We start from the raw sequence: 13,261 nt of genomic DNA, 5'->3' as shown, positions 1-13,261 counted from the left end.
GACGTCATCATGCATCTGCGTGGCTCAAGAACGCGTACGATCTAGACAGGGGACCTATTATTTATTGAATCACTATCCCAATATTATTTCTTTTACTCTTCTATAACGATTGCATAGGAAACTACTGCGAATTCCAAAGTCTCACTAAATGAGACTTGGAAAAGAACAAAATGTCCTAACACGTAACTCCATCAATGGCTAATAAGAGGACTAGGCAATCAACAAAAAAAACACAGAGTACAGCTAAGAAGGAGCGCAGAACGATGCGTCTACTCCATCCGACAGCCAGGCACGGAACTGAATCTTAATGCTATTTCTCCTCTATAAAGTGATGCATGTGTTCCTGTTGTAGTGATGGGCAAAACGACTCTTTTTAGTGAATCGATTCATTTCATTCAGTTCATTTTAGTGATTCGTTCAAAAGATTCGTTCAGTGATTCAGTGACGTCACGACACACGTGACGCAATGACGTCATCAGGTCATGTGATCGCTGACCTCACATTTATTATAAAGAAAGAGGTCAAGAGAAGAACGGCGTTTTTCTGGCAACCGCACGTTGCTGTGATTATCTCTGCTTATTGTTACATACTCAAAAACAACAGATAAATTAATGTTGATGAACAATACAATACAATACATACTCACAATCAGCACGACACTCACAGGAAATGAACACAAACGAAATAAAAAAGCGGGAGTGCACAGAACAGTTTATTTTTGACGTCACTACGTGCACATTGTGCTTTCGTCGACTCAGTTGCCCTTGCTTTCACGCCCTTGTCATGTATACATGTCAATATTGTATCACACAGTAACCAGGAATCTGGAAGAGACATCACTGACGCACAAATCTTAATGAAGTAGACATCGAATTCATTAACATTAACATCGGATCCGTTACCATCAAATTCCCAGATGCCTATACTCACGATCACACTTCACAGCCTGCACGGCCACCCCGCCTTCCAAACATATCATGAAAGTTCAGTCCGCCCATCGGTACAAACGCATCGCTAAGAGCCCGGCAGCTCACAGAAGATGGCACACGTCGAGGAACATACCTCAACCTCGAACTTCAGCCTGGGAAGCTGTGACTGTGAGCCAACAGCAAGTCCCTTACAACGAGAAATACCATCAGCCTGGTAAGTTTCGGTTTCGGAATATAGTTTCGTTTCACAAGCGTCTCGTTCCAAGAGTCTGGTTCAAAAGCGTCTCTCGCCGTGGTGTCGACTGTCGATGCTTGATCGCTTCCTGCGACGTGTTGAAACCCTTTTTTTGTGCGAATTCCACGGCAGCGCGTGCGTGCAAGACAGGGGAAACTTATTTTGTCACCATAGTTTGTCCTCAAGTGCAACAGGTTAGTGTGGCATAGCAGATAGGTTTTCCGAAATGAGTGACGCGCTCGCAAGGAAACGCAGCATGCTCTGGAGACTGTTCACGCCAACCGGCACTAACAAGGCGAAATGCGGGATATGCAATACCGTCCTTTCGACTCGCGGTGGGTCAACAACAAAATTTGCTGCGACACGTGAAGTCTAAGCACCCAGGCTCATACATGCCCCTGTCGCTGCCAAGGTCAAGTGTAGCCACCACCAGTCATCCACAGCTAACGGATAACGTTGACGATCCCTCCATGGAGTTGGCAGCACAAGCAACATCATCAGCAGAACCATGAGCAGCGACAGCACCTGAACTCCAGTCAAACTATCCTGCACCAGCCCGCCAGGCCGACACCTTGCCAACGACTTCTTCCTCTAGCAGGACCCAACAGCAAATTACAGATTTCGTCAGACGACCTATCGCACTCAGCAGAGCAAAACAAATAGACGAGCAGGTCGTTAAGATGGTCGTTAAGGGCTATTACCCTTTCTCAATCGTAGATGACAAGAAGTTCAAAAAACTTGTGGAACTGCTGAATAGTGGGTACCGCCTCCCGTCCAGAAAGAGCCTCTCTACGACGATGTTGTGTCAAATGTACAATAAGGTGTCCGAGGTGGTGAGGAAAGAGCTGCAGGACGTCACCAGCGTATGCATAAAAACAGACAGCTGGACATCCTTGAACGCAGAAAGCTTCATAGCTGTGACAGCTCACTTCATTAACAGTCGGTGTGAGCTCAAGAGGGTCTTGCTGGACTGTTATCGTTATGATTTAAGACATACTGCTGAGAACCTAGCAAGCGAACTGAAGAGAATATTGGCCGAATGGGGCATCTTTGAGAAGGTGACCGCAATTGTGAGCGATAACGCCGCGAATGTTACGGCAGCTGTCAGACTGTGCGGATGGCGGCATCTCCCTTGCTTTGCACATTCGTTGAACTTAGTGGTGCAATCCGGTGTGCAAGAAATGGGCGCGGTGCACTCCAAAGTAAAGGCAATTGTGCAGTACTTCAAAAGAAGCCCACATGCAGCAGCCAAGCTTCAAGGCATGCAAAGGCAAATTGGACTGCCAGAACTGAAACTAAAGCAGGACGTCCCAACCAGATGGAACTCGACTTGCGACATGTTCATGAGAATGCTAAAAATCAAGGATGCAGTATTAGCAACTCTGCCACTGGTAAATTGCGACACTCATGCACCAACTACAAATGAGTGGGACGCGATACAGAAAGTTTGCGACGTGCTCCAACCCTTGATCCAGGTGACGGAAGAAGTAAGCAGTGAAAAGGCTGTGACAGTATCCAAGGTTCCGTTACTCAGTCGAGCACTACAAAAACATGTAAAAGAATTCAAGGGCGACCGAGTGAATGACATCGTTAACCGTGTGGTAGACGTTCTCAGCGAGAAGATGGAAAGAAGATTCATCGATGTCTAGACAAACAGCAGACTGGCCGAAGGTACACTACTTGATCCCCGTTTCAAGACTCGCGGCTTTCAAAGCACCAGGGCGGCAGAACCTGCGAAGCAGTCCCTTTATCGCAGAGCCTGCGAAATTGATTTGCCAGGATCTGATGAAGGACGCCTAGTGGTAGTGGACACCACCCCTTTCGAACACACGCAGGGAAACCCACAACCATCAATCTGGGAATCATTCGACACGGAAGTGTCAAGCCTCACCCAGAGCGCAAATGCCACAGCAGCGGGAATAATAGAGGTTGACAGGTACCTGCAAGAACCTCTCGTCCCTCGAGCATGCGACCCGCTTGCTTGGTGGAAGGAACAAAAAGACATGCATCCACGCCTATACCAAGTGATGCTAACGAGACTGTGCGTCCCAGCTACAAGCGTTCCATGCGAACGAATCTTTTCAAAAGGCGCCCAAGTCATAACAGAACGAAGAAGCAGACTTACATCAACAAAGGTGTCGAAGATCCTGTTTTTAAACACGAACATGTGATAACCAGAGCTCGAACTTTCGAACTCAAAACGCGAGTCGCGTCATGTTTACACTTTTGTTCACTACAATTACCTGTTCATCATGTTCCATCCGTTTTCTAACGTAAATCATACCGAATGTATGCTATTGCTAATGTATATGCTACGGACATCGCCGTTCATTAAAGTCGAGTCTTACGAAGTTTCATGCATATCTCATTGCTTCACGTTGCCAGTCTTATCGCATTTCATACAGCGAGAAACGGACAAATCCTAATAAAAAGACCAAGGGTTACAGCGGCACGGCAACGGTTGCACCCCTTTTCGAACGGACGCGTCGGGGTTGCTACCGTTATTAAGACCGCTTAATAGTATAATTAACTCGTTAGCTACAGAACCGGATCCATCCCCGTAAAGGATCAGCCGCGGAACACCAAACAGTCCAGAGCAAACCAGTCCAAGCCCTGCTCCCACTCACTCGATCAGGAGCGGTCAGACCATTATAGAGTAGTAGTTATATATAAGTAATAGTAGTAAGTAAGTAATAGTTATAATAAGTATAGATTAGCAGTATAGTCGATAATGCCATTAAGCGCGAACGAACAATCTCAGAATACCCCGAAGACAACGATTCACACCATGACTCAGCGAGCCAGACACTCCCGCCAGCCAACGGCGCGAAGTCAACGGATTAGAAAACGACTTAGTGAGCCACGCGCACAACCAAACCACCTAACCGACCTCCATCGCAAATGGAGCACTCAATGAATCGGTGAGCCGCACAACCATACAAAGGTTCTCCCTCGAACTCGAACTGTCCGAAGCTAACGGACTGCCACATGAATCAGTGATCTAAAACGCACAGCAAACGAGTCCCCTCGACTCAAGGGGAGCAGCAGCGCAGCAGCCAACCGTGATCCATACGACTCTGAACTGAATCAAAAGCATCAAAAGGTTCAGACCGATTCATTTGATTCGTTTGATTCAGTCTCGCTTGCGCGCTGCTGTGCGCTGTGCCCCCACCATACGGCCACACGACCACACCGTGTGCGCGCATGCGCACGTCACTGCGGATGTGTTGTGTGATTGCGGTTCGCATTCAGAGATGACGCCGCGCCGACCTCGTCAAATGTTTTGAAATCAGTGTTTCCTCTTTTTTGTAGTTTTCGAGAACCCTCATTGAAGGTGAATCAATGAACGAATCTTTTTAGGGAAGGTGAATCGATTCACTCAGCTGAAGCTACTGATTCGTTCACCAAGAACGAATCATTCACTCACTGCCCATCACTACCCTGTTGCGGTTGATTTCTGAACTAATTTAATCGCAAAATTATTAGGAATTGTTCTAGGACTATTCCCATTCAGGGCAGCACTATCAACATCATCAAGACAAGAATGTTCCTTGTCAAAAAAGAAAAAAAATACGAATCATCAACAAAGGAAAGCATGCATCAAAATCCACCACAATCGTCACACACCATTCACCAGTGAAGAACCACACATCCGCACCCCATCAGAGGCAGACAAAACCCCACCGAAGCTACGCTCTTCCACTGACGGCCAACGCAATTGCTAGGAGCAGAATTAACGTGTCCACACCTGCCAGTGTCCAAGAAAGAAGTGAATCCTTGCGCCCCCTGCAGGCCGTGCTCATTGGTCGTGACGTCATCCTATTCTCCCAGGGCTACACTGTTTTTTTCCACTAATGCTCCTCTGGACAAGGTCCACCTGAAACAATAGTGTCTCCGTATGACGTCATCATGCAGCTGCGTGGCTCAAGGACGCGTACGCTCTAGACAGGGGACCAGTTATTTATTGAATCACTATCCCAAGATTATTTCCTTTATTCTACTATAACGATTGCATAGGAAACTATTGCAGAAAAACACAATGCATGAAAGCTGATTGTAGGAATTAAGCATTTCATTCCCAAAGTCTTACTAAATGAGACTCGCAAAAGAACAAAATATCCTAACACGATCAATGGCTACATACAACGAGCTAATGGAGACATGTCCATCCCATCCGAGAGCCAGGCAGATAACTGAATAATGTCGCTTTGTTCCTCGACTGGATAAAGCCATGCACCTGTCCCCCTTGCGGTTACTCTCTGAACTAAATGAATCGCAAAATTATTAAGAATAGCACTGCTTCCATTCAAGGCAGCACTATGGACATCGTCAAGAATGTTCCTTGTCAAAAAGGAAAAAAACTACACTACAACTACAACTAACTGCAGAAGGAAAGCATGACCGAACAGGTCAGGGGATGTCAGCCCATGTTTGTCAGACAAAAAAGGGGAAAAAGCAAAGAGAAACACTTGAACAAAGCAGAAAACCAACATCAAACTATTTCTAAGCACACGCACTCCTCTTATTCAAAAACAGTGCTCATCATAAATCCGTCCAGGACAATGCGCACCATCCTCTATTTTTCTATTGCTACATTTTTTTTTCCAGTAACGGTCAATGCATTGATAGAGATACCTGAAACACTGCGTGACGTCATCACATCCTGTCTGAAGAAGACAGCGGCAAAGACTCCTATTATTTATTGAATCGCAAGATTATTTCTTTGTCCTACTCTTAATGATATTCATTCTTACATTAAAATTCAACAAAAAAGCACCGTGCATATTAACGATTTTCACACCAAAGGCTCATCATGGTCATTAGAATCACAACACCAGTAAACTACCACTGCTCTTTAAAATAATAAGTGACACCTCTCAACATCATCACCAGGCTTATGTAGTACATGACCCTATTTATGCTCATATACTCGTTGTCCTAGGCTACACTTGCGAGCAAAAAGGCGCAAAAGCCTGGGGGCAAAGTTCCATTCGGACTCGACAGAGGACTAGACAGAACGCCGTTACGGGAACATGATTGCATTCCTACTATATTAATGATTATTGCATTGCAGTTTAGGAAGACTAGCACAAAAAGTCCATACTACGCTGAACTATTTTTACTTTCTATGGAAACTATAATTGCCCTGTTACCTGGATCGCTATTAATCAAGCGCTCCAATTTTTTCTCTCTTCCCATTTCAGCCTTGTCATGCAGTGGAGGAGTCTCACAACCAAAATAATTAATTTACACCGAGGGTGGCATGCTAGAAATTTCTGTCCTGCGCTCAGATGCAGGCATTTCTGCCCAGATACCTATAACAGCTGACTTCCTCAACACACCGTGCTCCTAATTACATCTAACAAACAAAAACATACAAACCCTCATCTCAGCTGCACCATGCGACTTTCTTCTGTGTAAAATCGGTGAAAAAGGAAAAGGGCAAAACAAAATTGTGCACACTTGTGCTTGCATTGCAATGACTTCAAAAACCGAAGCATACGCTAATAAACTAAGAAAAAGATACCCATTTCTGCTATCAGATAATTCTTGCACAACGCTAGATACACAGCCGCTTTGCCCTCGCGTAAAGAAAGCACAGGACAAGGGCACACAAATCCCTTTAAGCGAGCAGGGAAAAGGCTTACGACGGAGCGCTCAGGAATAACAGCAGAGTCACCGGACATCGCTACGCGGCTAACACAAGATAACAAGAACAACAAGATACTAGCGACGGGTAAAATTGCAACACTGCTAAACGAGTTCAGACATGCCATGATGACGTCACAAATCAAGAAAAAAAGCACGCACACGCAGACAGCAGCTCGGGAATGCACAAGGAGACGTGCTTTATAGGAATTTCTGCTCCACACTTACATACCAGCATTTCTTCAAAAATACCTATAAATGCAAACACCGACATGTCGAGCAAAGTGAATACTGACACTCAACATATAACAAAAAAACAAACAAATTCAATTCTCCTTTGCCAAGCGGCATTCTTCTGCTCTACCTGGATGCTGACTGTTTCCTCTCATCTACATTCTGAGTAAAAGCAGCGAAAGGAGAAAAGAACCGCAAAAAATTACACGCATTTGTGCTCCAATAGCTGTAACTGCAAGAAACCGTAGCGCACACAAATAACCTGAGAAAAAGACACCCATTTCTGCCACCAGATAATTCTTGCATAATGTCACATACACAGCCGCATTGCCCTTGCGTAAAGAAAACACAGGGCAGGGATACACAAATTTCCTTAAGCGAGCAGGGAAAAGGCTTAAGTCGTACCGCTCAGGAATAATCGGAGAATCACCGCTTATCGCAACGAAACTCGACGGCTAGCACAACATGACATCAACAAGATACTAGCAGTAAAAAACTGTAGAAACTGCAAGAAACTCTAGTGTAAAACTGCTGAAAGAAAGACACTGCTAAGTCCAGAGATGCAATGATGTCACAAATCAGGAAAAAATCACACGCACGCACGCACACAGGACAACGCATTAAAGACACGGAGCGCTCAGGAATAATCGTAGCATTACCGCACATCGCTCCGAAGCTCAACGGCTAACACAAGACGACAACAACAAGATATTAGCGAAGGGTAAAAATTGCAATAAGAAAGACACTACTGAACAAGTCTAGACATGCGACGTCGAATGCGAAAACACTGGTGATCGGGGTAAAGGCCTAAGCCTGCGGCGGATCCATCATACAGCATACACAAGTTCATTTTTCTACTTCGCGTAAACTAAACGTGGTCTGCTTGGAAAACGACATACAAATTTTCTTAAATATAGGAATTTTTACTCCGTGCTCAGGTACCAGCATTTCTGCTATAAAAACCTGTAAGATTAAGCACAGCTTACTTTGTCAACGTGTCGAACACCCAACAAAATCAAACAAACAAACAACCCGCTTCCACTGATAGAACACTATTCAGCTTTTACCAGGAGGCTTTCTTCTGCGTAAAAGTAGAGAAAATAAAAAAGAGCAGCGAAAAATTACACGCACTTTTCCTCGCATAGCGATAAGAGAAAACTAAAATAAAATAACGAGGTACACGCTAATAAACTGTGACAAAGACACCGATTTCTGCTATCAGATAATTATTGCATAATGCTAAATACCCAATTACATTGCCCCTGCGTGAAGAAAGCGCAGAAAAAAGCACACAATTTATCTTAAGCGAGCAAGGAATGTCACTTCTTCTCGGACAGCTTAATACCATAAAGTCTGAATTTTTGAATTTCCATAGAAAGTAGAATTTAAGGCTCCTAAATTATAGTTGAGTGTAGTACGGACTTTTTGTGATAGTCTTTCTAAACTGCAATGCAATAATCATTAATATAGTAGGAATGCAATCATGTTCCCGTAACGGCGTTCTGTCTAGTCCTCCGTCGAGTCCGAATGGAACTTTGCCCCCAGGCTTTTGCGACTTTTTGCTCGCAAGTGTAGCCTCAGACAACGAGTATATGAGCATAGTGCCACGAATCATCATCGCGAAACTTCCAGGGGAGGCACGAAACGGTATATCTCATCCCGGCGCATGCTGAAGAAGAAGCAAGAAGCTTCCAGACACATCGCCTGCTCTCTGGCAAACGCACGTGCTGTTTCTAGACTTTTCGGCGCGACGCTTAAATGCTTCTGCGCTCCAAGCTGGAGCATTCATTCTTTGGACTCAGTTGTGTTCAGAGAGCTATCACTCTTGTGTTTCGCTACAAAGTAGTCTAATAAACCGTTCGCTGTTTATTCGACGACTTGCCGACCCATTTCGCTTCGTGACATTTCTGGTGGAGGTGCGGGGCATTCCTTGTCCAACGGCCTGGAAGACCAACTGCGACAAAGCAGACGACAGCTTGGTCTGCCTGCAGAACTCGGTCCATTAGAACCCCCTAAACGCAAGAAGAAGATGACTTCGGAGACCAGTACCCAAGTGGCGCAACCTGTTGCCACGCCCATAGCCCCTGCACGGTCGCCGAACACATTCAGCGGAGAGTATTACGACGACGTGGACGATTGGCTCGACCACTATGAGCGGATCGCCAAGTTCAACAACTGGAGTGACGACCAGATGCTCAACGATTTCAGTGACTGCTTCGCTGCATCGTCGACGAAAAGGCCCGTCCAATTCACCGCATGCCCCAACGGGTCTCCTGCAAAGAGCGAGGAACGATCCGAACGCAAATAGAAGAGATGCTAAGAGATGACATTATCCAGCCGTCTATCAGCCCCTGGGCATCGCCGGTGGTACTAGTGAAGAAGAAGGACGGAACACTCAGGTTCTGCGTCGACTACCGGAAACTCGATGAGATGTACCGTTTCGTGCCTGCCCTGGAAGTTTCGCGATGATGATTGGTGGCAATAGAAAGGGTGATGTACTACATAAGCCTGTACTACATAAACTAATAAGCTCTGCTAAAAACTAATTATGTTCAGCCTAAAGTTCGGGTTAATTTCATTTCCTGTACAGGTACCGCACACACATGAAAAAGAAGTCAGAAAGAGAACGAGCCACTAAACCTTAACTTTAGTGAAGGAATATTGTAAACAGTGTAAAGCGGGCTTCATGTAACACTTGAATGTAGTGAGGTGAAGCCGACTTGCAGAAAGGAGCCGCACCCCATAGAAACAATGGCTGTAACGTGGAGCGGGCTTCATTTAACTCTTGGGTGTGATGAGGCGAAGCCTGCCTGCAGGTTGGCCATAGCGATATCTCTCTTCGAAAAATAATCGAAATTTTGAATATTTCCACAGCTCTAGTTCTCTGGCGTACACCGAAAGCTCAGCACACGGCACGCTGCGTTTTAAGTCCCTCGCGGAAGACGACCTGTCAAAGCAACCCTACTGAAACTTGTATCGGCCGGGTGTCCAACCCGCTACCTTGGAATTCGTAGGCGAGCACGCTACAGACTGAGCCACTGGGGCCTGACTTTTGAACTGCAGCACTGTAGATATCTGGGATAGTTGCTAACATGACGGCTAAACATGACGCAACAAATAAGACTAGCTGGACGAAAACAGAGAAAGACAGAGCACGACAACTGCAAGTCACACAACTGAAGATTTATTGACAGAGAGCACCGAAGCCGAAGACGGGGAAGAGGAGGGGGAAAAGTATAGGGGGAACCTGATCACTCCATTTTGCATGAACAGCCTCTATAGTATCATTTGCTGCGTCATGTATACGGTGTCCTTACTTTTGAAATCCAGCAGATTCTCGAGGAACTCGTTTTTGTTTTTTAATCAACTTTGTAAGGTTTGTTTCTTTTAAAATTAACTTTGTAGGTAGGTTCTACTTTCTGGTGCACCCATAGCCCGAGCTGCTTCCTTCCTCACAGGTGGGTCGGAAGCAATGTGTGCGCCGAGTGCCTCCTTGTCCGACCAGTCCGACTTCGCTCCCTTGTTGCCCGGTGATGTGCACGAATTCAGTTTGGCCATGCACTCGGAGTCTCAGGAGGCATTTATCATAGCGGCAGGAACTGCATTTCTAATGCAGTTCCAGTGCCAGTGTGTAGCTAAAGTGTCACATTTCGCGAAATTCTACGAAACATGCGCAAATGATAGCAACCGAGAAGGTCCTTGGGTGCCAGCCTTTCTTCTTCTTCTTCATCTAACTGGATAGGGTGTGGAGCTATGTGGTCTCCCTGGTGGGCACCTGCAGCTCCATTTCTTTTAAGCTTCAGCGTAGTGTGAAGACGTGTCTTGAACGTGCGACGCTCTGCCATGAGCGCCACTGTTTCCTTCATTCTCTCATTTTCACATCTAGCTCTATTGGTTGACGATACCGCTGTCATTTAAAAATGCGCAGAGGGCTTTCATTACTTTCACTTGTTGCTGTTTGCAGCGCCAGTAACCAAATAATTTGCAGATGCTGAAAGATCGAGAGTCAATCTTGTCGAGCACAGCCTGAAGTCGTTCTCTGTGAGTCTCGTAAGATGGACACTGCATGATTATGTGAAGTGTGTCTTCCGGAGTGTTGCATGTGCGACATAATGTTGATATGAGTTTCATTCTGTAGAGTGTTTTCCGTGAATAAAGCTGACCTAGGCGGATTCCGTGGATGACTGTTTGCAGAGGTCTCTCCAGGCTTCTTGGGACGATAGCTGTCAAATTGGGATCGATGAAAGAGATAATAAGTAGGTCGGATGGATGACTTCCATAGTTCTCTGGATTTTTGTGTCGTCATTTTCCATAGATAGGCTTTTAAGACAGCTTTCGAGAAAGGTATGGCGCTGAGCTTGGTCTTTCTTAGAGCTCCCTTGGCTGTTTTGTCTGCTGCTTCATTCCATGATATACCACAGTGGGATGGAATCCACTGCAGTGTTACACTGTGACCTGACCGTATGGCATGGCTGAGGTTGGTGAGAATTTTGTACACCATATAATTCAAATCACCTTGCGGGTGAGTTTTTTGATGTGGCATAGTGCTTTGAAGTAGCGTGTAGTTCAGCAGCGGTGGATGAGGTGCCATGCGAGAGCCTGTACCCCTTCCGCATGGTTTCAGTGATAAAAGCACTTGCAGATCTGTCTTCTGTACAGGAACCATCTGTATAGATGACCGTTCTTGACGAGAATGTGTCCTGAAGGTATGCTAGGGACAGTGTCTTGAGCACGGAGACGTCAGTTTCTGATTTATTAGTGATTCCAGGAATTTCTGTGTGTACTTCCGGGTGCGGTAGGATCCATAAGGGTTGTTCTTGTTGAAGAGTGTGAACCCTTTTCTTAGGCAGACTCCTTTTGAGTTCTTGGGTGTTATACTCCACGAACGCCTAAACTGGCAGGCGCACATTAGTCACGTTCAAAATAAAATCACGTCAGGTCTGTATGCTCTAGCTAGGCTCAGGTCCTTTGTCCCTATAAACACTTTGCTCATTGTTTATTATGCGCTGTTCCATTCACACCTTTCCTACGGCCTGGAGGTATACGGTCTTACGTATTGCAGCAACTTACAGCCTTTGCTGGTGGCTCAGAAAAGGGCGCTCCGTATTATACTCAATTTACGTCCTCGAGAATCCGTAAGGTTTGCTTTTCCACTTCTTGGTGTCCTTAACATTTTCGACCTTCTGAAGTACAAAGTGTCTCTGATCATGCACGATCTCTTTCACACACCTGCTAGCAGGCACCAGATTCCCGTACAAAATCCTGCTCGGCCTTACCCGCTTAGGCACGACACCAATACACTGCATTTTCCCACGCCTCGAAGTAATTATGGCTCACTATCATTAGCATGTTTTGGCAGCCAGACCTGGAATAATCTGCCCCGAAACTTGCGCACAATTACCAACTCCACCGCTTTTAAGCGCAGTATTAAATACTACTTCCGCTCATCTCAATAGATTGCAACATGTTATTGCCATTTTTCCTGTCTTTGTCTTCCCTCACTCTCCCCATCGACTTGGATGTGTTAATGCATTTTTTTTATGTATCCTAGTTTCCAACTGTACTCATGACAGTGCTCCTCGCCAAGTGTGTTTCCTTGAATTGTGCTCCGGCCTGGACTGCATCACAGGGCTTGCCCTCGCAGTCCTGTTTATTATTGTATGTTGTTTTTCGTTGTTTGTGAGCAATAAAAGAAAGAAAGAAAGAGTTTCCGTACTGCCTGTGCAGCATTACTTTTGTAGCGATCTTCCAGTTTTCTGATGAGCTGATGATTGGAGTGCTGAGTTAGGAGTCGGATAACATGTCTTTGTATTTCTTGGCATCTCAGAGCTACAGAAGGTGGTTCACGTCCTTCCGCCAGCAGGAGTGAAATCCTGGTTGTCCTTGGTACTCCGAAGCAAATTCTGAGGCTTCTTCCCAAGATGGAATTTAACTTAGCTTCTTGGTGGGAAGTGATGTTATGCATGTACGGGATGCTGTAAGCCAGTGTTTGTTTAATCATGGCTTGGTGAAGAGTCCGGATGGTCTTCCGGTTGCCCCATTTCACGTTGGCCATTATCTTCATAATATTTGTATAAGCATTGGTTGTCTGCTGAAGCTTCTTGATCTGCTGCGCCCAGAACAAGTTCTGATTGAGAATTATTCCTAGGAATTTGTGGCTCTGTGTTCGTTTGATTTCATCACCTCGCACTTTGAGGTTGAAATTCTTTAGCTT

General features: G+C 45.5%; 1 protein-coding gene across 1 annotated transcript; it reads left to right on the top strand.

Annotated features, from left to right (window-relative positions):
* The first annotated feature begins 1,844 nt into the window (after positions 1 to 1,844).
* On the top strand, positions 1,845 to 2,813 carry LOC135400671 (E3 SUMO-protein ligase ZBED1-like). The gene has a single exon (XM_064632500.1). The coding sequence runs from the start codon at positions 1,845 to 1,847 to the stop codon at positions 2,811 to 2,813; it is 969 nt and encodes a 322-aa protein (XP_064488570.1).
* Positions 2,814 to 13,261: the final 10,448 nt, after the last annotated feature.

Source organism: Ornithodoros turicata, chromosome 7 (assembly GCF_037126465.1).
Source record: "Ornithodoros turicata isolate Travis chromosome 7, ASM3712646v1, whole genome shotgun sequence".
NCBI lineage: Eukaryota > Metazoa > Arthropoda > Arachnida > Ixodida > Argasidae > Ornithodoros > Ornithodoros turicata.
The sequence above is the reverse complement of the archived record's forward strand: the minus strand, read 5'-3'. Positions and strand labels throughout refer to the sequence as shown.

What these genes read in the sequence shown, in the direction of transcription:
- LOC135400671 (XM_064632500.1), top strand. Translation starts at nt 1,845, where the DNA reads ATGGTCGTTAAGGGCTATTACCCTTTCTCAATCGTAGATGACAAGAAG.